General features: G+C 38.4%; 1 protein-coding gene across 8 annotated transcripts in view; it reads left to right on the top strand.

Annotated features, from left to right (window-relative positions):
• The window catches only part of PCNX1 (pecanex 1), an 86,745-nt gene that overhangs the window by 22,497 nt on the left and 39,701 nt on the right, over window positions 1–24,547 (top strand). For 4 of the 8 annotated variants that reach the window (XM_082760935.1, XM_082760934.1, XM_082760939.1 and 1 more), the window contains 3 exons: window positions 10,398–10,530; window positions 15,477–15,661; window positions 22,824–22,914. In XM_082760935.1, coding sequence (XP_082617061.1) covers window positions 10,398–10,530; window positions 15,477–15,661; window positions 22,824–22,914 — 409 coding nt within the window. The remainder of the gene's footprint in view (window positions 1–10,397; window positions 10,531–15,476; window positions 15,662–22,823; window positions 22,915–24,547) is intronic. The other 4 variants (XM_082760938.1, XM_082760937.1, XM_082760933.1 and 1 more) reach the window with 3 other exon arrangements.

Raw genomic sequence — 24,547 nt, 5'->3', positions numbered from 1 at the left:
GTGGATGTAAACAGGTTTAGAGAGTGATACAGGTTTGCTAACTACCTTTGACTTCAGGGATTGTTTTTTGAGAGGAATACTGTTTAGAAAATCCAGATCTTGTTAGCTAAGGATATAAATGCCTCATAAAATAGCTTTGCATAAAGATGTAAATATTCCTATGAAATTGTAGCAAAGTTACTGTCCTCGCTGCTTCAGTTGTCTGTAAAGTATAGTGACTCCAGTATCTTAAGAGACTTCAAGCCATCGGGAGGTGAGATAAGACCCATGGTTCTTTTATTCTCACACTGACTGAAGAGCAAACTAATCAAAATAACTTTATGTGGGGAAAAAGTGTGATGTTGGAGTCCTGTATATTGATTACTGATCAAATTTGACTGGTTTATGGTTATCTCAAACCTGTTTGGGTGCCTTCACTTCAAACAAAGCCCTTCATGTAGGAATGCTTTCTGTCTTTTTGTTCTTGCTAGTAAGAGTTCTGTGGTAGCTTTAAGAAAAAAGTTCAGGTTGCTAGTTTAGTACTAACGCTGAGCTAAACACTTAGCACATGTTTTTATTACACCTTGTTTAAAATTATAGGTCTTTGACTATGTTTACTAGGAGTAGTTTAACTAATATAAAGTCCGCTTTATGTATTTTATTGTTTTGACTGCATGCTTTCCTCAGCACAAAATTAAATTTCATATTAGTTTATAACAGCTTAAAACTGTTAAGGTTCTTTCCTGATATGCAGAGGAGGAATAATGTCCCCTGTTTTACAGAACATGACAACATTCAGTCATCTGTAGTCTGAAAGAATCAGTGCTTGGTTGATTGGGGTATATTGCCAAATACTTTGCTTCGTCTTTTAAAGAGTGAAATAACAGGGAAGAACAAACTGAAACCATCTGATTGTAATCTTACAAATACATAAGCTGTAGCAGCCTAAGCAGGGAAGCTTTGCTGTTATGCACATCAGTATATTTAGATTGCCCTTTGAAGAGATTCCCCTTTGAACTTTGGTTAGGTATTGATTATTCTGAAGTTGCTAGTATTTTTAATTGAAAGCACCCAACTATTATTTACCTGCCCATGGGCTTCAAGGTATCTTTTGAGAAACCATCTGGGCTCAGGTTCTCCAGACCTGATGATATCAAATAACATTTGCTTATCCTAAGCTTCCCATTACCAATAGAATAGGGAACATTTCCTTTATGTTTGTAAGAAATTATGTGTTTTTTCCTGAAAGCAGAACAAACCCACCATTTTTCTTTTTAACATTACTTCATATTTATGCAGTCATGTCTAGCATCAAGACAGTAATTACTTTGAATTTATCTTTTCCTGGTCTATCTGAAAAATTTCTTCCAGTTGTCCTTTGTTTCTACTGGTTTGTTTTGGGACTGTGCTTTTATTGTAACAAGTTCTTGATTTGGAAGGGGAAAAATGTTCTGTAATGGCTATATCTTAAGTTGCTTTCATCTGTAGTCTTACCTGTGGTTACTATTAATCAAAGAAAATGTTTTAACTTGTTATTCAGTATTTCCCACTACTGAGTTGTCTTCATCTTTTGATAGTGTTTTTAAAGGCATATGATGTAAATATATATCAGATATGTGTGTTTGTATAGAAGCTATTTAAGAAAATTAAGAAATTATTTTATTTATGTGTAGTGGGTGAATTGCAGAATAAACTTGCTTCAGATTTTCATAAGATTAAAGGATATTGGTTGGATCAGATTCTTAGAAGTTCTCTGGTTCCAGCTCCTGCTGAATGGTTTATTTAATTATTTTATATACACTTTTGAATTTCTATGGGTTGCTTTTTATAGCTTTCTGAAACAAAGTGGTTACAGGTGTACACTGGGTAGCCAAAAGACCGATATGGATGTGTTTTTCCCTTTTTCAGTCAGTGAATTTGTTCCCATTTTTCAGATATGACTTAAGTGAAGTTACAGCTGGTGATTTTATATTTAAGTCTTCAGGGAAGTAACTAAAGTACATTCTTGCTTATATAACTGCTAAAACATGTTTAGTAATGGGTATGGCCTTTAATCTCTTACTAAGCAGGGTGCTTTATGAACCTGTACATGTGTTCCTTCAGCAGATAGAACTTAGCAGTCTCATTTCTATCTTATTATTGTGCCAGGCAGTGGTGGTTGACTCATTTCTTAAATGATGATAACTTGTGCACTTGAAAATGTAGTTCATTAAAATGCAGACAAGCAGCATTTTGAAATTTTGTACTTAAATTCATTAAATGTGGTTGATGTATAACAACAAAAAATGAGGTGGAAGATGATGCCTTAAAACAGGTGTTTTTTTTTTTTTTTATTTAGCTACTTGTGCAGGTTACTTAGTGAATTGACAGGTAGATAGATGATGTGTAGATGTCTAAAACTTCGGTTAAATGTCTGATGTTTTGAAAATATCACCTTGGTACTCTGTCTGGCTTCTGCGAGATGTGTGCTACTTCTGGGTTGCTGTCTGTAAACGTTTAAAGAACCAATGTAATGCTGTACATGGCACGGTGATGTTTTGTGGAACTTCAGCTGCTCTGAAAAGTTGTGCTCTCCTCCAGTCCTTTAACTGTAAAAGATGCACCCTTTAAGTTGCTCCTTTCTTTTACAGCTTGCTGTAATTTGACAGATTTACTTACTTAAGTACTTGAGTTACATACCTTTTGGAAATAAAATTGCATGTAATAACTTTTCTTTCTGTACATTGCATATTGCCGTTGAAGTAACAGCTCATCCTGTTTCATGTTTTGTGGCCTACGATACATCCCTATAAACAAGCGAAATAGGTTTGTGTGAGCTTGGATTCGAATCTTGCATTTTATATGGCAAATGGAAACCTGTTCAGCTTTTCAGTCTGCATGTATTTGTACATAGATGCTTCATGTATCTGCTTGTAATCACTAGATAATATCTTTTCTAAAGCTAAGAATGGTATTTGAGATTAGTGCTTTGCAGCCAATGATCATGCCAGCTGTTACCAAATATCCCTTTTCCTACTACGTTTATGTTGCGTCCAGTTTCAGTGATCTGGAGTCACTACTTGTGTCGTAGAGCTTTTCCGTGATTCTGATGGGGTTTGGCTGATGTGTTTGCTGTGTGTGCAATCAATGCAATTATACAGGCTGCGGCTTCTGGTCTCTCTTCTGGATTATCAGTCCACACTGAAACTACTAAACCAAACAGTTTTGCATGGGAATAATCAAACTGAAGAGTTTAGAGATGGTGGTGAATGAAAAATGTGCAATGTTAATGTGATCTAGTGGTGTGTGTGAGCTACTCGTGTGTTCAGCAGCACCCTCCTGTAACTGGATCAAGCCAAGAGGATTAGGCAGCAGATAGGGTTCTTCTGCATGTGAGTTTCTCTGATTTTTAGATGTCAACTGGCATTGTGCTATAATGTACCCAGCATTTGGAGCAAGAATGAAATAGAAGAAAATTGTGCTTAGGCAGTCACGTATTGGGAAGTGGTAACATTGACATTTCTGTCATAGCTTCTGCGTGCAATGAAGTAAATGCTGGGTCTTACAGAAGTACCTCTGAGGTTTATTGGATCTTCATAAGTCCCAGTAGGGCTGAGATGTAACCCTTCAACATTTAAAAATGAGAACAGCATTAGGAGTGATGCGCAAGGCTGAAGTGAAACCGCAGCCTACAGGTCTGCAACTTGCCAGTGAAATGGCATATAGATGACTCCTGCATCTACTAATTAGTCTATTGCTAACGACCAAAGTGAAATGTAATGTTAGTATGCTGTGTATGGGATTTTGTCCTGCCTGTTTTGTTCCCTCTGTGGTATTTATACATAGCATGAGGGCTTTCATTAGAAGACCTGTGACCACATCTTTCCTGATATTTTATCCTTCCATATGAGGAAGGGGTTAAAAACAATCAAAAAAAAAAAAAAAAAAAAAAAGGTTTTGTCCAGCTCATAGCAGTGGCTGTTGAGAACAGAGTAGCTTCTTGCCAAGAGCCCTGAATGCTGCTGGTAAGAATTGGCCTGTTAGTTGATGGAAGTGTGCTCCTTCAGTGTATCATGCACAGAAGAGCAGATATTCCCCTTAAAGTCTGTGGGGCTGCATAAGGGAAATTCAAGATACTTGACAAAAATGCATGCTGCGGCATTAGAGCATATACTAAAAAAAAAAGGCAAAATAAAGTTTATCTTTTGTTTGGTTTCTTTGTTTGTTTTCCCTTGGGAATAGCGCTCGCAAAATTTGACCTTGGTTAAATTCTCTCAGACCTCCCAAAGAAACCAGAAGTAGTGGTTCTTTCAAAATGCTTTGCATTGCTGTGGGAGCGAGTTATTTAAACGTCTTAGGTTGGTGGTGTTTGTGCAACTACTTCTCACAATTTTAAACTTGATTTGGAAAGAACGGCTGGATTTTATTGATAAACAGCATCTGTTGTTGATATATTTTCTGAGTATTCATCTCAAACAAGTTGCATGAGAATTTCTGATAAAGTTAATAAAAAACAAACTGCATCTACATTTAAGTTAGTAACCCACTCTTTTTCTGCCCTTTCATAGATGTACCTGGATTTATTGCTAGGCATACAGCCAGGAACAGTTTGGAGAGCTCACTGTACTGGAATGAAGTGCTACACGCTTCAGCCAAATGTAGCTCTGAGATGTAATTTGATGGTGTAGTTAATGGTGCAGCCCATTCAAAGCAAACATGCTTTTCTGTATATGATATACTAATGAACACCACTTAATCGGGCAAAGCTGTATGTTCTAGAGATTTAAGGCATCTTTTCCTTAAGATTAATAAATCCAAATGCAAAGAATCAAAAGCTTCATAAAAATTAATGTAGGGTAAGAACACTTGTCTGCTGTCTGAATATACTGCTACCTATTGATACCCAGACGTAGGGGTTATATTGGGCAGGGGATCAGATTAGGAGATCACTTCAGGTCTTTGACCCTTAGTACATCAACACTGGAGTCAAGAATGCTGTGTGATAACACCGACTGTGATTAATAATGAAATAATGCAAGTGAGGATCCTGTACAGTGAAATAGAAGAACTGAGAGTCCTGGTTCTATCTTTGGTATTGGTATGGAAATTTGTCTATCAAGCTGGTCTATAAAAATGTTCGGTTTAGAACTCAAACCAGATGGTTTCATTGTTGTGGTTATTCTCTGCTTGACAGTGTGGTGTTGCTTTCTGGATTGCTGTAGTGACTGACTTGATGTAATTGAGATAAGGGTGGAATAACATTTACCAACATTGGTACATTTCAGCCACAACACTGAAGTCTTGGACATTAATTCCCTTGCTTCTCTTTAACTTATCTCCTTTTTTTAAAATTTTTATATAATTTTCCTTTCTAAATAGTATGCTGTCTTCCACTACCCTGTTTTCCAGCAGAACTTTCTCTCTGAGGTGTCCCTCTACTCTTTAGAGCTTCTCCTTTGCTGCCCACATCTCTGCTTGTAACTTTCTTCAGAAATGGGTATTAGGAGTATCTTTTTGTTAAATGTCCAAAGTAAGTGGTAATACTGTAAACCAGTGCTCTGCTTATTATTGGATAGGTTTAAGAAACCCTTGTAATTTAATTGTAGGTCTAATAATGGTGTATAATCCATGGTGACTATTAACTGCATACTAAAGATATAGATTGACTTAATTCCTTTCCTCTACTTAAGTTTTTAAAATTTTATTAAGGCACACAAGAATGAACTTGGCAAGAGCATTGATTGTGAGAAAAACGTTGACTAATAAATGCATGTGTGTAGGAAACCAAGCTGTGTTACTGCTGACAGACACAAAATGTGTTATTCTTACTTGCCATACTTTTCAGAAAAAAGTTAGAGGTATTTTTTATGTTTTGAACACAAATGAGGTAGAGGTGCTTGATACAGAAGGACAAAATTTCAGCTGTTGGGTTTGGTGAAGTGTGTTCAGGGTTAGAAGACAGATTTCATTCCTTATGTGAATGCATGAGCTGTAAACTGTTGATTTCAGAACTAGTTGAAATTTCGTTGGGTTGGTCAATACAAGTAGTTGAAAAAGGTTAGATCACAACTTCCAGCTGGACAGAGAAATAAAGTGAGCAAATATCACTTGGGTTCCATGCAGAAGTCTACCCATGTTTTATTGGAGTAATGTTCAAAACAATCCAGACTTCAAGTGGTGTATTTTTGAGAAACACATGAGAAATGTGAGTAATACTGCTTCCATTATGTGTGTTTTTTTTTTTTTTGCAAACTTTGGTCTCATTGGAAAACAAAAACAATTTTTATCCATAGAACTCCGTGGCTTTCCATGTCAGTACTTTACAGCTGTCTTACCTTCATGTTGTATCTTTCCAGGAATTTTCTTACATGGGAAGAATTTATCTGAGCCACTGGGTTTAGCATTTTTTTTTTAGCCCAAATGAAATGAGCCTTGTTAGTGCAGTAAAACGTGGAAGTTCTGCTTTTTCATCTCATGCCTCATCGGTTTCTATCTTTAAGTTTAGATTAAGAGTGGTGATATATAAATGCAGGGAGATGTAAATGATTACTTCAGATGTATGCATAAATGTTCCTCTGCAAAAGAAAATATTTGCATGTTGGTTTCTTAAAGCTAGCTGTACATCATGGTGTGAAACTGAGTCTTCCTTCTAAAAGTGAGGAATTAGAGGTTTACATCAAAACACTTGTGTAGTATACAAAGAAATTTTGGAAAGGCATAGCCTGCAAACAGGGTAGTTCAACCTGTAGTCAGGTATTCCCAGCTACTTGGCAGAGGGATGCGAGTAATTTGTTAGTCTAGAGTTTTCTCCACAAAACATCTGAGTCCTTCTATTGGGAAAGTATCACTCCAAATGTATGATGATGAAGGGATGTCCTCATGTCTTTAAGTGTGTATGTGGGTTGGCTTTTTTCCAATCAGAATTAAATTGAAAGAGCAAGTGTTGATTTTAATAAATCTGTGTTCATGCACACAGTTGTATTATCACAAAAGTCAAAACAAGATCTTGCTTGCTACTATTTTATTGGGAATAAACACGGGAGGGTTACATTTTGTTACCAAGTTGTCCTTAGGCCCCCACCTCCTGTTTTATTGATCTCTGGTTTGTGTTCCTAAGGTGCATTTAACATCAGATTTATTTTTTTTTTCCTAGTTTGGAGGACAGCTAATGTTTGGGGCTCAAATACGAATGGTGACATGCAGAAGAAACTCATACTTTACACTTCAGTGAAGTCAAGAACTTTGTTTCAACAAAAAAAGACTAGAATAAAGTAGAAATATAAACCTCAGAAACATTCTGTAAGGCTTAACTTCTTTTTTTACATTAGAGAAGTAAAACCTATGTTATCTCTCCCTATTAGATTTAAATTTTCTACATGGCATAGAGGTTGGATCTTATCTTCTTGGAATCTAGAATAAGTGGCTGTAAGTGGTAACATCAGAGAAGCATGAGCTGTAGCCTAGAGATGTATTTAAAAAGCTACTGTCCTACTGGGATACACTATTTAGTTTTCTTTAAACATCAAAACATGTTACTTTATTATAGGAAGATTGCTTATGTTAAAACAAAGCAATTTCCCTCATGATTAAAAAGCCCCTAGAGCATGTTAGTGGCTATTTTAGGATATTTATATTGAATCCTTCTTCTGAGCTGAGGAGCAGCTGTACTGCTTGCTCCTCCTCCTTAAAGACAAGTAGAAACACAAATAATCTGTATTAACATGGGATAAAAAAAATTATACAAGTAAACTATGTGCTCTTTAGAATTAGTTTATCCCCAAAAAAGCTGTTTGCTTAGTTTAGTGGCTTTCCATGCTTTAAACAAACAGTAATTCTTTCTGCTCAGCAGGCTGCTTTCGGTTTTTAAGTCATGGCTTCAACATGTAGCTTCTTGAGTAGGAGACTCAGCTCCTGGGCTGAAAAGCTCTCCAGTCTTTCAAAGAGAACAAATAAACTTGCTTAGTAATCTGAGAAGTCACCAGCTACATTCAGGAGTTGTGTATGTAGAAGATGTGTATTGAACAGAACCATTAAGATAAATCCAAAATTCCTTGGCAGGTTCTGTAGGAAGCTACACCAAAACCTATTTTTAAAAACCTAAAGTCAAAAAATAAAAATGCTAGTGAATGCCGGAGTTGTTGGCAATTTTTTATTTTTTGTTTTAATCTTCTGTTATGCTTAATTTTTATCCTTCTTCTTCCCACCCCCAAGAGCATTGCCTCAGCAAGGGCAATGTCTACCTCCCTTCAGGAGGAAAACTTTAGTGATAAATTGGAGCTGTGTAGGAAAGACCCCTAGTGTTTCTATAATCTATGCTTGAGTTGTTGCAGAAGCTGATGTGTTTACTGACTAAAGGATATCAAAAGAAAAACAGATGTCAATGTTAAGTATGCTGCCTTGAAGAATTGCAGTTGAAACCTGCTTTTGCTAAGGAGCTGCAAATGGTAATTGAGACGTAATGGGGATGGTTACCATCTTAATGGTAATTGAGATGTTTACGGTTCAGTTAAGATCAGTCACTGTTCCTTATTCTGTGGTGCTTAACCATGGCTGATTTATGGAAATGCATGGACTTGCTTTTGCATCTGAAGTCAGTAGAAACTTTTCAGTATATGAATTTTTATCTCCTGATATATACTCTGGAAAAACTGAGCTTTACAAATTGGCATCTGAAATTAGTGGGCAGTTCTGGCCTCTTGTGTGTTGCTTTAATCCACTAGGAAGAAAAGTAAGGTTTCATCCTCTTTTGTGTAGTGTTTCATTTTTCCAGTACTTCAAATATAAAAGCCATGAAGCAATTAGGCTGTATATTAAAATAAAGTGTAAAGGTTAATGCTTCATTTTTCTTGAATTCTTGCTGAAATACACTGAAAAGTACTTATCTGTCCGTACTTGGAATGGAAGACCAGTTGTGGAGGTGTGAGGAGAAGTTGATTGATCCCATGTTTTTCCTGAAAATACAGGAGAGGGTTGAATTAAGGATGTTTTGGTAATGAAAGACTTGTAACTTTAATATGGGTCTTAAGGTAATCTTTTCATGTAGCTTCTTTGCTTTTAAAGCAAGTTACAGATTGAAGTTTCATATGCAGTATTCACTCAATAACCTGTGGTTTGTGGACAGGAGCAAACTCTTATTCCATGCAGTCTTTATTGCTTGACCCGTGGCAGTAGTATGTAGCAGTAATAGGTTGCTATTCCCTGTAGACTAGTGTTAGATTCTTTACTAGTAAATTTTGGAAGTTTAATGACAAGTATGTATTATAACTTGAAGTGCTCTGCCTGTGATTTTTCTGGTCCCCTTCCACAAAAAGTTCTTTGTTCCCTGTGTTTTCTCTTTTTGTTTTGGCTTGACATAATCGTTGTTTTTCCTAAGTCTAGTAACAGGCTTTTTGTCTACCAAGTTATGATTTTCCTCTTAAAGACTTTAATTTTCCCTTGGAATTCAGTTCATGTGAGGTTGTTTTCCTCCTCCAGTTGCCTGCCAAAACCTTTGTGACCAGTCCCTCGGAGCTCTCTGCTAACCAACTCGAATGCAGAGCATTATCCTCCTTGGTTCAGGAGGAAGACTCTGAGATCGTAGGCACACTGCGAAGCAGGCCAAATCCAGAATTGCAAAAATGATCCTGTTCAGCCTGAAATATAAGGATCCTAAGCGGCTCGGGAGTGTGTGTGTGTATTTGCCAAAACAAACAAAAAATGACTCCCTTGCATATGTACAAACTTTTTATAGTGTAACTACTGCTGGACCAAAGCTTTTTTTTTTTTTTTTTTTTTGGCAGAGAGGTGTTGGAAAAACAAACCCACCAGTCCTTAAATGGAAGATCCTCTTGCTCAGTCTTACGTACCTGCTCCTCCAAATTGTAGTGTTCCTGCTGTAAAAGGAGCAACATGCATCTCTTCATGCTTACGGGGGGAGGATGGGGGGGACCACCACCGTTTTGTCAAATTGTCCCCTGAAGAGATGTGATAAAGTAAACCTCAGCCCTTCTTGTTTGGCAGCAGTGATAAAGCTGAGATGAGAATTTTGTAGCGAGGGGTAATAGACAGCATTACAAAGTTGTCCTTTACGTTTCTCCTTTAATTGTGTTAAATGAAGGAAACGGTGAGATCAGTCTCTCTTCCTGCCCTGTGTAAATAGAACAGGCTTGGGATATCTGACTTTTTTTTGAAATCTGGTGGTTTGGATTTGGGAAAAACAAAACAGCGAGCTGTATTTTACAGAACCCTACATGCACGCACCCACCAAATTTTTACTAACAATTGTGTTTGGTGATCCTGTCTTCAGGCACTTTATTTGAACAGTCGGTGCATAAGCTACTTTTCTTGTTGCAAGTCAATTCTTTAACTTGGGGAGGGTCAGTGGGAAGAAAGGAGTCTAAAGTTACTTTGTACATAACTAGGATGGGTTCGTCTTTGACCTAAAGTCTGTCTTGATGCAGCAGCACAAGCCAGCGAGGAGACTGTCACATTTCGCCGTGAACGCAGCACATTTAGGCGTCAGGCAGTACGACGCCGGCACAATGCAGGGAGTAACCCTACCCCTCCTACATTGCTCATCGGATCACCCCTCAGGTAGGGTATCTAAATGTTCCACCATATTTAGCATGCATGCAGCAGACCACTTCTCCTCACACCCACCAGTGTTGCCAGAAAAGCACTTTACTTCCTTCCCCACCATAACCTCCTTGAGCTGTCACTGCATGTCACTGTGGGCTGTTGAATTGTGCATGTATATGTGGCACTATTTTCAAAATGATCAGGATAGCCAGTCTCTAACATGTCATAATTGATTTTGGATAAATAACAAAGTAAACTAATGCTAACAAACTCCATGTTTTTATCAGAAGCGTTAGAAGCTTTCAAGCAAGAAAAAAAGACCCAAGAAAAGATCATTCACCGCTCCTCATTTTGCTTTGCTTTCCTTGAAGAGAGTAAGCCTTAGGGACTAGTATCACTTTTCATGTATGTAGATAGTGAGAGAGAAGCGCTTTAATAAAAATAATAAACAGCAAAGAACCAAATTGTATATGCGAAGCTTCCAAATTTAAAATAAATGCAAACCATTATGTGAACATCCTGCAACTTTTTCCCCAAAAAAGAAAAACAATAAATACCAATGCCTCCGTTAGGGAATGCACAGTATTGCTCAGTATTAAATCTAGTGGTGTGGCGCTGCATGCCTCTGCGATGCTGACAACGTAGTGTACACATACATCTCAGCAGTCCATAACCTTCACTGGCCCCTCTGGTAACGATAACGAGCCCATGGGTATGTTACCCACCGAAGCTCTTCGTTCAGCCTGTGAGCTCGAGCAGGAGAAATGGCAACCTCAAGCTGTTTGCAAACTTGCTTTTGAAGCCTTGGAGTCCAGGGGTTGCCTAAATGCTGGAGAATCTGGCAAGCAGAATGCTGCCTGTAGAGGAAAGGAGCATCGAGCCGTGCATATGAGAGTAATTCTTAAGGCTGTTCCTGCATATTTATCGTGTATATGCTGTATGTTCTCAATAACGCTACTTGGAATGCTGAACTAACCTTTAACGATAGGAGCAGTCTGATTTTGTTTGAGGCATATTTGTGTTATTTTCTTAACTGGAAGGTGCTACAGAAACTGGTCAGACAGAAGGAAATACTTCAAAATAGAGGATGGGGAGCAATCTTGGCGTCTTTATGACACAACTGTTACAAGTCGAAGACAGGTTTTTAGATTTTCCTTGGGCAAGAGGTTTGCAAGAATGGTGCCTAAAATCTGACAAATAAAGGCTTGGCTTCTTCCACATCAAGTGTTGAGCTAAAGGTGTTCTTGCTGGTGAGTGCAGAGTGTGGTGGAAGTTAATCATGTAATTTCAGATAAATTTGTTAAGCTTCTAGTCTTGCTGAAAGTAGCTTGTTCAACACCTGTGAATTACTTCGTAGAGAGGGATGTTTGAACTTTCTATTAGATCACTTCTGTGCTCTTGCATTCTCTTTCTCTTGATACACTGACTTGTTTTGTCTCTTTATGAGGAGGTTGTTACAGCTTTGTAGGCTGGTCAAATGAGAGGCTGTGCAGACTAACGAGAGCTACGTAACTACATTAGCAAGAAAACACCATTTTTTTTTCTTCTCCTAGACAGGTAGAAAGCAAGTGAAGGATTTGGCTTTAAACTGGGTTTTAGAGCTGCCTCCTGTTTGTGTGGTAGCACAGTCATTGAGGCTCTCATCCTTCAGGTGGATGTCGGTGTGAGACCATGAGAAAAATGATTTTGACAAAAACTTATTATTCAGACAAGATACTTGGTGAAAAAGGAAAACAAATATTCTAGCCTTGTGTTTCTGCTGTGCGTATTCCAGTTATCTACACTGGCTCTTTTTTTCTAAATAATCGAACTCTGTGCTTTGGCTGTCTGGCACAGAGACGCACATTTATCAAAAATACTTAAACATATGTCCAGAATCTACTACTGAGAGAGGTTGCCTTGTACAAAGTTTGTGACATCAAATGACTGTCCTGTGGCATAGACCAGGCCAAACTGTCTTAGGCCGACCAGACACTGAAGTGCTTTCAGATCTGATGTGTTCTATTTGAACCGCAGGCTGTGAAATGTATCTGCAAACTTGCGTTTTTTACAGTTGTGATTTCTAGATGAGTAATCTGAAAAAAACTTGCCTTTATATGGGTAACTTAATTTTAGTGGGAACTTTGCGTTGCTGGAGGAAGGAAAATGCACACAGATTTTTTTTAGCCAATTACCACCAAAATCCTTTCAAAACACTACAACTTTACTGGCATATACCCTAGTGGTGAGCTGCCTGTCTAGTTTCTAGTATTGCTAACTGGTATGACTTCCTATATTAAACTCCTAACAGTATTAGGTTTACTAACCTGTAGTTGCCCTGATTATTTCTTCCTTCATTATTGCCAGCAAAACATTGATCATCTAATCTCCTGGCATCAAATTGGATGTCCTGGGGATGGCCCCTTAGAGACTGACTTGCATCTGATATTTTTTTCCTCCCCTGTTATTGCAAATCCTTCCTCCGTGGGAGGAGAGTCATCTTAGTAAAAGAGACATAGGTGTATAATGCCATCATGATTGGCAGTGATGGACACTTAAATAAAACCTGTACTGGGAAATTCTGCTGGTTCAGTGCTAAATTAGATGTTAGTTAAGCAAATGAAAACAGTAGAAACAAAACAACCAATTACCCTAAACATCAGTAGTGTTGTGGCCACTTGAAATGTATTTATGGATTGGCATCCTGCATAGGTAGTGGTGTATGCATGTGTGTCTGCTAAGGGAACTTACGTGGCTGTCTCAAGTAAAACCAAGTAAAATTTTATTTTAAAAATAATTTTAATTAGGCAGAGAATGTCTCTCTGCACATTTATGCCATCTTAATGCCAATGTTTTGCCTTGTTTTTATTGTGACAGCTACAGATAATCACTGAAAGGGCAACTTAGGTACCTTTTGGCACTTAGCTGCTATTTAATGGGAGGAAGTCTCGGCTAGCATTGTTTTGGTGTTGCTGATAATGCTTAAGGGAGACAAGGCTGGCAAGGCTGTGAGCTTCCTTAGGGCTTCTGTTACCATGTAGTTCACTTGGAGCCTTGTCTACAGCAGCGAAGCACTGAATGAAGCTTCAGATGCAGATATGTCATGGTGATAATGACTTGCAACTTTTTTTACCTCATCAGCTGTGTGCATGTCTGCTTTATTTTGCATGAGCTTTTTTTAACACCTATTCTTATAATTATTTTCTTGTTTTGCAGTGATGCTCTAACAAAAGAAATGAAAAGTAGATGTACTTGCTTATAATAATTTCTAGAACATCAGATCATAGAATCACAGAATGGTTTGGGTTGGAAGGGACCTTAAAGATCACCCAATTTTACCCCCCCCTCCCCCCCCCCCGCCATGGGCAGGGACCCCTCCCACCAGCCCAGGTTGCCCAAAGCCCCATCCGGCCTGGCCTTGAGCACCTCCAGGGATGGGGCACCCACAGCTTCTCTGGGCAGCCTGCTGCAGTGCCTCACCGCCCTGAGTAAAGAATTTCTTCCTAACATCTGATCTAAATCTTGTTTCTTTTAGTCTAAAACTGTTCCCCCTTGTCATACCACTATTACCTGCTTTTACACTGCCTGTGTAAAAAAAAAAAAAAAAAAAAAAAAAAAAAAAAAGTTGCTCTCCATCTTTTTTTATAAGCCCCCTTTGAGTACTGAAAGGGCTGCCGTGAGCTCTGCCTGGAGCCTTTTCTTCTGCAGGCAGGTACAGCCCCTGAACCGAGTGAGGTCTTCCTTTTTAGGCTTCCTTGCCAACTGTGGCGTCACACTGTAAGCAGTGATATGTTAAAAGCAATTGGTGGTAAAGACAGTATTTCAAAAGGGAGTGGTCTGAGACATTTTCTATAAATTGTTAAAATTTCTTTATCTCTTTTATAGAAAGTTTTCTTAATCTCATCAAGTGTCCTCCAGCTAATGACTGATGTAACTTCTTTAAATGTAGAAAATGAAGGATAGTAAAAACACTATCCTTGCAAAGTGTGTGTGTGTGTATATATATATATATATATATATATGCATGTGTATATATATATACACACACAAATTTATATATATAACACTTGCATTCAGGGACTTTCCCTATGTTTAATATTAAGCAGTTAAAAAAAATGAAACCCACAAAAACTATTTAACTTTGTTAAATGGCTTCATAAAATAATTTTCCTATGTGAAGGTTACGTAGAGGAATAACGTTTTCAGGCATTGTCTACCTCTGTCTGTAAGCTTACACATTTAAGCTTACATGTTTCTCTGAAGACCAAGTTGAATTTTAAACCCTGTTTGCCAGGTGTAGGTATGAGTCTGGGTATAGAAAAATTTCTTTGTAGAAGATGTACTGAGCAATAAAGCTGCTGTCAGGCCAGTACTGCCAAAATAACTTTAAAGTAGACCTAAAACTCTTGCCAATTAATAATTTGCTATATGCATTCTAAATATTTAAATTTAAATAAATAAAAATCTGGATCTCCTGGTTTAGCTGTGGGTATCCATGAGGTCTGTGCTATTGTCTGTGTCAAAGCACCACCTTTCTTGCTACCAAACAACAAGCACAGCAGTTGATGCAGTCACACCTCAATGAGCAAAAAGGACCCAAGTACTGAGAGGTGACGGGAACAGCCACTTGTGTGTAGAGGTGAGATCTCGGGCTACAGTTAGACTAACCACTGGTAGCTTGCTTTTGCACCCACCAATTAAGACTTGTAAGAATAACATCTCCCCAGCTCACCCTGAAGTACAAAGATCAGTAACACTGCCGAGAAGTAGAAAAGGAACTGCATCTCCGTAGCTACTGGTGTAACTCGTGTCCAAACGTGTTGTACGGGTCTCGTGGGTTATCTTAACCCTAATAAACGGCTTCTCAATGCTATACTTCTAACTTCTCCTCTTCAAGATGATAAAAAGACTTGTTTTTCTTCACTTCTAGCTATTTCTCTTTCCTTCCCGGTAATGTCTCCCCCATCCGTGTTCTCTCGTAGCCTTCAAGATGGTCAGCAAGGCCAGCAGCCCTCCTCGCAGGCCAAAGGGCAGTCCCGCCCCCCCTCCCAGGCAGCTGTGCTCAGCGCTAGCACCTCCTTGCTGGTGAGAAATGGGAGTGTCCACTTAGAAGCATCACATGCCACTGCATCTGCTGTAGGCGGTAGCAGTTTGCACGATGGACTTGGTATGCAGGCCTTATGTAACCTTGGTGACATGGAAGTTTTAATACGGCAGCTATCTCGGTAATAACGCGGGGAAAAACAGTTAACCTCAGCCTTGTTTCTGAATCCTGTAGGTGTGCTTCGTAGAAGGCAGTCTTGCTCACAAACTCCTTGCCTAGCACAATCATATTTCCAGGCACTTTAACAAATGCACGACGGGAAGCATTCGAAGGATGCGCGAGTAGTGATGCTGGGAGATCTCTCATGGTTTGAACAGTATTATGTGTAATAATACATAAGTTTTCCTGCATTGTCACTGATAGTTGGACAGCCATACCAACTGCTGGCTACTGAGAGGATGCTCGTTATGGTCGCTAGGAATCATTGATTTTCCATCTTTTAGATGAGTCTTGCCTAGCTGTTCTTTAGACTTGAAATTGCCATGTCAAGGAGGGTTGTGCACCTTTAACTCGGAAGTGGAGATGGGAAGAATAGCTGGACTTGGTTGTATCAAATGCTGTCATTTCATGGAGTGAAATAGTGCCCCTTAATTCTAATATTCTGAACAGTTTATTAGCTTCTCTGCAGTTAATAAAATGGCTAGGGAGAGGGAGGTTCAGATGGCCATGGTAAGTGACTGATTGGACACTCGCTAATGCGGGGACCGATATGGAAAAATTCCTGGCAGAAATCTTTGCATTTACCTGTAAGTAGCCTGAATTGATTATGACTTCAGCATTAATAGGGAATTCCTGCTCAGATGGCTGTATTGGCCATCTTTATGGCTGATGATCACAAGTGACAGTACTTTGAACAGCTGCCAGTTGTGATAACGTAAAAGGGAAGGTTAGATCACAAAACTGATGAGAAACGACTGTTACAGACCTTACTGTAACCCCATACTAAAAGATAATTGATTTGCCGTCATCTTTAATGGGGAAGATTTCAAGAAAGATTTCATGAGTTTCAAGGCTGTTAGCCCTTTAAACAAGAGTTTGGTTCGCAAGTTGCCATTCTTCTTTTATCTTGTAGCTAGAAGGTATAGCATTTTAGTGTAAGCAAAAACAACCCTGAAGTTCTCTGAGATGTTATAAAAATTTAGCTACAGATCTGGCAAATGCACACGACCTACTTACCTGATAGTTAGGTTTTTGTTTTAGAGTCTGCTGCTGTAATGCCTCTAGATAGAAAAATCAAGACTTTATGTGCATTTCTGAACAATGAAAGCTTACTACATAAAACTGCAAGCTTCATCATTTGATTTGGAGACATTTCTTTTATGAAAGATTCATGGGAATACAACTGAAATTCAGCGATACTGGTTATATCTGTCTGAAGTTAATGTTAAGACTTGCCCTTAAAACTGCCGATGTCGTATTTGAAGGATATGGTTCATGTTATCCAAAATATGGTGAATTTTTAACTATAGAACTTCAATGTGCAATCTGGTTCTTCATTCTGAATTATTTAAGTGCTTATCTTACTATGTTTTAATGAAAATTGAAGTGATTTCTTTAAGAAATTCACCGTTGCATTTAGGCTCTCAGAAAAGCCCTCTGTACACTTGGAATAGAGTGCAGTGGTGTCTTTGGAAACCTGCATAGTTGAATTTTTCTGAAATCATGTGCACTGTTATGGAGCAGCATGTTGTCATTGTGAGGCACAAAACTGGCAGGGTCTGCTCGGTTAAAATCTGCTATGTAATAGGGATTTATTCTCGTTTTGGAGCTCTAAGCATCTCTTTAGAACCCTTCACTGAGTGAAGGCGGGTTTTGTAGCCAAGATTTGGTTTTGTTTTAAAAAAAAACAAATACTTTGGTTTCTACAGCAGGCTTTAAAAATTCAGTACTATGAACTAATGTCCTCAGAATGTATGTTTTGTGTGATGGATGCTTTCATTAGAGCAGAACAGCTGACAAAAAGGGGCAAATTTTCACATGGCAAATTTCTCCCTCAGGATTGACAGGGAGAGAGGTTATCTTTCTTTATAGCTGGTTCATGGCTTTTATCCTTAATCGGGGGTGAAATAAAACTACTGCTCTGTTTCCCTCAAGTCTACAGACGATTGTTTTTTCTCCGTTGTACCAAGTTAGCTCACAATGATGACCCTGTTCACTTTTCTTTAAAGAGTTTGTATGTACAGTTGGGAAGAGGGAAGGTTGAAGGTGTGGAGTTGTTCTGTTTTTTACCTTATATGGTGATGCTAATCAAAGCAATGCGGACAATAGGACCAATTTCTTTCTTTTTCCACTGGAAATCATTGGGACTGACCAGGGCAGGAAAATACTGAAAATGAAGGCTGGGAAGTGAGACAGAAAACAAACCTGATTTACAGCAACTGGAAATATAAGTGCCAAATACAGTAAATAAGGAAATACTTATATCTCTATAACGTGCACAATAATTTACTTTCTTACTGAAATTTTATTAGCATTTTCCAGCTCATCAGGAAGACAGGTCATGTAAACACAGCTGCTTTTTTCCACAAATGCAGTATCTGCTTCTACTTTTTTTTCCATTTATGTGCTGATGTAAAGCTGTGGCTCTGAAGACATGCGCTTTTTTGTTGTTTGTAAGGATGCATATTTGTTAACTTGATTTTGTTGGCTTATTTTAGGGAAGATGAACCTTACTGGGTTATACTCAGTCTGGTAGCGACTGTACATACTTCAAAAGTTGCTGGGTGTTGTGCTGAGTGAGGAAAGAGATGCTTTGAGCACTGTTTTTAGTCTTCGAGGTTTGAAGTAGAAAGATTTTTTGCAAATAATGTTGTTGCCTCATGAGCGGAAGGAGCTTGAGATCAGGTGGAGAAGGAAGCTTAATGTGGAGCAATGAATATAAAGTGAACTGTAAGAGGAATGCAGGACAGAAAGGAAAGGCGTTAAACCAAATGTGGTGATTATATGATGAATGTAATGTGAGTACAGCACACAACAAAATGTATAAAAAGACTTAAATGAATGACAGTCTTGAGCACATAGAGTGGCAATACAAATATTGATGTCTTGAGAGTTGTAGGTGGTGGGTGGGATTTTCTGAGTCCTTGCAGTGAAGGCAGTTAAAGTTTGTTAAGTATTTTGTAATCCAAGTACTGAACTGCTAGAAGAGGTGCTCAGTTTCTGAAACTGGGATGAAATAACAGGTTATTGTTCTTCAGTAATCTCTTAGGTCTTACTTTATTAGGTGTTATTCTTAGGTCTTCTCTTTTTCTTTGCTAGGTATATTGCTTCTGTGATTAGAGATCTAATCATCTAGAGCGTGATAATTGCACTGTGATTTTTGGCAGTTCTGGTTGTATCACATACGTGCATGTGATAATATCTCAGATTTATTGAAGTATTTTAATTTATAAAGGCAGTTGGGTGGTCTTGTTGAGGATCAAAGCTTCCCATGCTGCCTCTAACAATACATATGTATGCTGATCAGTTATTTGATTGAAACAGTTTAGAATCAGTTTCTCAATACTTCTTTTATAATTAAGTAGACTTAATTTATTTGGGATGGATGGGGGAACTTTTTCGAAGGTATGAGTAGAAGGCAAATACTCATTTCCCATTGCTCTTATTGAAAATATCCCTGTTGTAGTTTGTGGAGTTGTGCATAACAGACAAGTTACCCTTTTAACAAACTTCATTTAGAATAACAAGAACTGCTTTGAAGTGTCCAAACTGAGGATTTGTAAGTTTCAAAGGTCAAAATTTACCTTCAGCTGCAGTATTGAAAATGTTACTTCCTTGCATGCTGCAGAGTAATCAAATTTGGATGGCTTTGTTGGTTGTCAGGAATAGGATTTGAAAAACATTTGCATGCTATTTATTACAACATGTTAATGATCCTAATGATGATATGGACTTCACATGTGCAAATACTGTTAGCAACGTTCAGAAGTTGTTTGAGAGGTTTGAAACAGCAGTATGTATTAGCTGGAAACCAAGAAACATGTTGAAAACAGACTACCACTTCAGGCAGACATTGAGCCACCGAAGTCTTCCAGGTTTCCTCTTTGTCCATACGCTCACCAGCCTGCTGCTTTCAGGGAGTCCCAGAACTGCAGGAACATCAGTGTGTGCAGTGTGTGATCTGTTATGTGGCTGTCTGTGGGCTCAGAGGTGAGGCACCTTTGTCCTTCGAAACGAGAAAGTTGGTTTCAAAGGAAGAGCATTCATCTCTTCTTCACCTCATGTCAAAATGAAAGAGCATTTCAGGGTTGTGTGCCTGAGTGTCAGGTAGTTGTGTAACGTGCTCCAAGCAGAACGTCGTTTGGGTGGCTTAGGCTGGGAAGAACTCAGAGCTCTCCTTTCAAGGGGGTGTGAGAACTTACAAGCACTTCTGTTTAGCATACAAACCTTGGCTATATTTCTTAATTTGTAAAATATGGCTTTGTCTGCCTCTGTTCACAACTTGATAAAGCTACAGTCCTTAGAAAGAGAGAACCTTAAGCTGCTTCAGTGTGATGCTGTCAAAAATATTTTGGAGAATGCCGTGGGAGAGGAATCACTAGGGTGACTAACAAATGCTGGTACATCCATGCATGGTGCATTTTGTGAGCATTGGGATCCCTTGGAAGAGTTGGAGATTGCTGCGAGGAAGCTGCTGTTACCTCACACCACGTGAGAGCTATTCCACTGATGGGACTTGGAGTTCAGTCAATTTGCTGTCACACCGTATGGCTTGGTAGGGCTGGCTTCCTCAGCACCACTGGGTAGTTCTGTAATCTCTTCTGCTTTGGGGGAGTTGTTTTTTTTTTTTTCTGGATTTTGATTTTTCAAAAAAAGGTGGGGGGCAACACTTATTATATTGAGGAGCCATGACAGTGAGCCAACTTTCATTAGGAAGTCTATTTTAGCAGAGGGGTGAATTGAGAGCATGGCCAAACCTGAGTCACTTTGTCATTTGTAACGTGAATAATCAGAAGTGAGTTGGCTGTCTGTCTGGAATCATGTGCTACATCCCTATTAAGCAGCTTTATTTTATCCTACCACAGCCCTGCAGCATTTGTATCAGCAACAGAAATGCAGTAAACTTTGATAGACTCAAATGAATTGGGTCTGAGGGAACTGTAGATACTTCCTAATGGGGACTTTTTATGCTAAGCTGTTCAAGTTTTGAAGCATTTTCAAGCCTTTGTGTATGATACAGTTCAGTAAATGTCTTTTGAAACTAACATAGCTGATGTATCTCAGCCTGAGAGAATGGGAAGTTCTGTCTTGTAAGTAATACAGTCTAGTTTCTGTGACCAGCACTTCATTGCTGTAGAAATCAATTAAATTTCCAGGCTCTCAATTCAGTAGTGCAGGAACATGAAGAATGTAAATAACCCAGACACGATTGTTTCTTTTAGAGACTTTTTCCTAATAGCTTATGTGTAACTGTGTGCTGACTAGAATCTGAAGTGTGTTATCTGAAGTCTTTGTTTGCTGTTGAATTTTTTTTTTTTAACTGTTGCAGTTTAGAAAACCTCCTGCATTTTTGAGGCTTTTAGTTGTGGGGAGGAAGGTTCCTAATGTATAGCACTAGATTAATTGTAGAACTTCAGTATCAACTGTAAAAACCAAAGGATACCTAACTAGTCAAAAATAGAAACCCCCTCCCAGATACCCTAACAAATGAGTTTTCTACTTTGTGTGTCCTTACAAATATCTGTAGCAGACGTAAGTAAATACTGGGGGAGAGTGGTTGTGTTACTGCCTTGTGTACGTGACTGCTGATCGGGGTGGCTCTCGGGTCAGAACACTCTTTCCTTTCTGAGCACAGCTGCGGTATGTGTCTAGCTGGTCTACAGTGCCCCCTCTGAGGGCAAAAAAAACCTGTGCAGGTGTTTTCAATATGCCAGTATTTTTGTTTAGTTTCTCCTATACATGGAACTTAATTGTCTGTGGGTCTGAAGAGAATCTGGAGTAGGAAGCAGTGTTTTTTCTTTTTCATAAAGAAAACAACACTGAACAGAAGCAGGTTGTGTTCTTACAGACAGTGGAAAGATTGGAAGCTCCTAGCTTGTTGGGTATTTCTCCTAGGACTACATGTTATCCCGTATCAGCAAGGGGAAGGGCTGCAGGACGTGCAGCTGAGAGATGTACAGGGTTTTTGCTTGAGATGCTCCGCAGTGGGATTTCTTTTTTGTGTTGTGTAAGCAGTTCTTAAAATACTGCACACTCTGCATTGTGAGTTGAGTGAAGAAGGCTTTAGAGCTGGAAGAGATGGAGAAGTTGGCAGGGCACCATGTATGAGGTGATTACAACTTCAGAATCAGCTTCCTGCATTCGGAGCTGGAATATATTAAACTGACCTTCAGGGGAAATTGCAGTGCTTATCTATATGATCAGACTGTTGTGGAGAGAAGGGCACTGTAAAAACATCATATTGTGAGTAAGGTTTGAGTTATAATCTCAGGGTACTTCTTTGTTAATTGTATATTTAGGAGTAGACTTCATACTGTTCCATCAAAAAGCTTTTAATGACTTTAGGAAACATACAGTTTCTGGAACTCCATTAACCATCATGGTTTATCTCTGAACTTAGTTCGCAGTCTTCTGATCTTACACTGAAGTGTTTGCTTCTGGTTTGTAGAATAAATCTCTGCCTGTCATTCCTTTTTTTTTTTTTTTTTAAGTGTTTTTTTCTAGAGGTATAACTAAATGAAGCATGCCTGCTCACTTTTTTTTCCACCCTTTGTGTTTCTTTCCAAATAGACACGTACCTCAAAAGAACTTTAATTTGGACATGTGAGGAATCTCTGCTGTAGTTAAATGCTGTGATTCCAAAATGCTAGTAGTGTGTGATTCACTGATTGTTCTCCTGGGGTGGGGGGGGGGGGGGGAGAAGTGAAGGCGGTGATCAGGGCAAGTTGTTTTCCTGCTTATCCTGTAAGGAGGGGTGGAGAGGGGGAGCTTGCATTGCACTTCTGATGCATTAATGGTGACATCTTGTAAATATGAACTCTTAGTTGAATTTAACTTTTGCAGTTTACTGTGTATATGTCGTGTAAAATTGTGTGAAAAAAGGCTGAGTAGCTAACATCTTGTCTGCACTGGTGACACATTCATGTGTTACCACATTTTATATTCTGACACTGATATAAATTTAAATATCTAAATTGATGTCTAGTAAGCTAATGTGTAGAAACGTAGTACTAGTGGGATTAAACGCCCTGAAATTTTGACCTGTTCTTGACCTTTTCTTTAACAGGTAAGTTCAGTTCTACGCTCTACGAGACAGGGGGCTGCGACATGTCACTTGTGAACTTTGAGCCAGCTGCGAGAAGAGCATCTAACATCTGGTGTGTGTGAAGCCAGTCAAGAGTGGTGATTCTTGTCTTACTGTAACAAAATCTTTTTTTTTTTAATTTTAAAAGGTTATTTAGTACAAACTACCAGGAAAAAAAAGTCTAAAGAGTTTTCCATGTGTTCTTCCTTTTGAAACCGAAGTGATTTTTAGTAGAAGATGACACTAATTGCCTAAATAATCTTTTCCACTTAAGCAAATCCTGGAAAATGAAGATTAATATCAGTTTCAGCAGTAAATGTCCAAAACAAGAGTTTGACAAATGCATTTTTGATTGGCTTAATGGGAGTCTTCCTTAAAGAATTTATCCCAGGTTTGTGGAAAGTAGGGAGCTATTAACTTATTTAAAAGTGAACTTCCAATTGTGAAGCAAATGTAAACTGATAAATTTGTTCTTGAGTTCATAGATGGCATGAAACAATACAGGGAAGTCTTAACATGCCTGTGGTTAAAATTTGATTTACAATTGAAATAGCCAGCTACGTACTGGAAAGTTCATCTGCTCTTGGAAAGATACGCTTCCTTTCTCTGTAGGGACAGGAGGCAGAAGAAGGAAAAAACAAACCAAAGCCTTCCCTTCAAAATCTGCTTCACTATCTAGAACTGCTCTGAAATTACTGCATCATGCTGAATGTTTAAAAACTCCTACCACATGTAGGTGGAATAGCTATTGGATTTAAGGAGTAATGGATTTCAAAGCTCCCGTCTTCAAATCTTTCCTGTGAAAGTGTGCAAGTGCTTCCTGTAGAGTGGAACTTTGAGGAAAAAGTTCTGTATTCCTTGCACAAAGCTGCCAATGCCTGCCTCTGCTGCTTGCATGTTCCAGATGCAATGGCTTTGCTGATGGCTGCTGTTATGAAGCTGTACGTGCTAATGGAAGGAACAAACGGGTCACATCCAAATAGTCAGATCTCTGTTTTAGAGAGTAGTTGAGTTTGAGTAAAATAAAATTATTAACAAAGATCTTTTTATCTTACATTAAGGTAAGGAACTGAAGGAAGCTTGCATAAGTTTGATACCAGTCTTACAGCCATGTAATTTATATGTAAAACATACAGCCAAAAGCTATACAAAATTGGGGAAAAAAGTTGGATATGGACTATAACACAACAAGAAAAATTTCTTCTCATTAACAAATGGAAATTGTAAAGTAATTTTATTCTTCTTTTGCTTAAAGTGTTTTCTAAAGCTATTTAAGTTTAAGTAACTTGGTATGCTTGTGTTAAATATGTATTATTTTTGGCAGTTTTAGGACTTGGTAAAAAGAGCATAATTTACAAACTGTCTGTGAATATACAGCAGACAGCTCACTCCTTTAGAGGTACGTGATGTGTGTTTGCACATGAGTAGCTAACATACTATAAAATCTTTGTTTTTTCAAAGTGGAGTAATTTCCATCATGATAATCCCTGTAGACAACTAATGGACTACCTGGTCAAATCACATGTTCAGTAAGTTATACCAAGCATAAGAGTATCCTGATCTATAGCTACAGAATTTATCCTAGTACACAAGATGATTATCAAGGTTTGTTTTCTTTCTTGGTTGTTTGTTAGGCCTTTACAAACCGGATACATGTATTTACAATACATGTGTTCTAAGGAAAAAAAAAAAAAAAAAAAAAGAGG

This window comes from Aythya marila (assembly GCF_965140915.1).
Source record: "Aythya marila genome assembly, chromosome: 5".
NCBI lineage: Eukaryota > Metazoa > Chordata > Aves > Anseriformes > Anatidae > Aythya > Aythya marila.
This window is presented reverse-complemented; position numbering and strand designations above follow the sequence as displayed.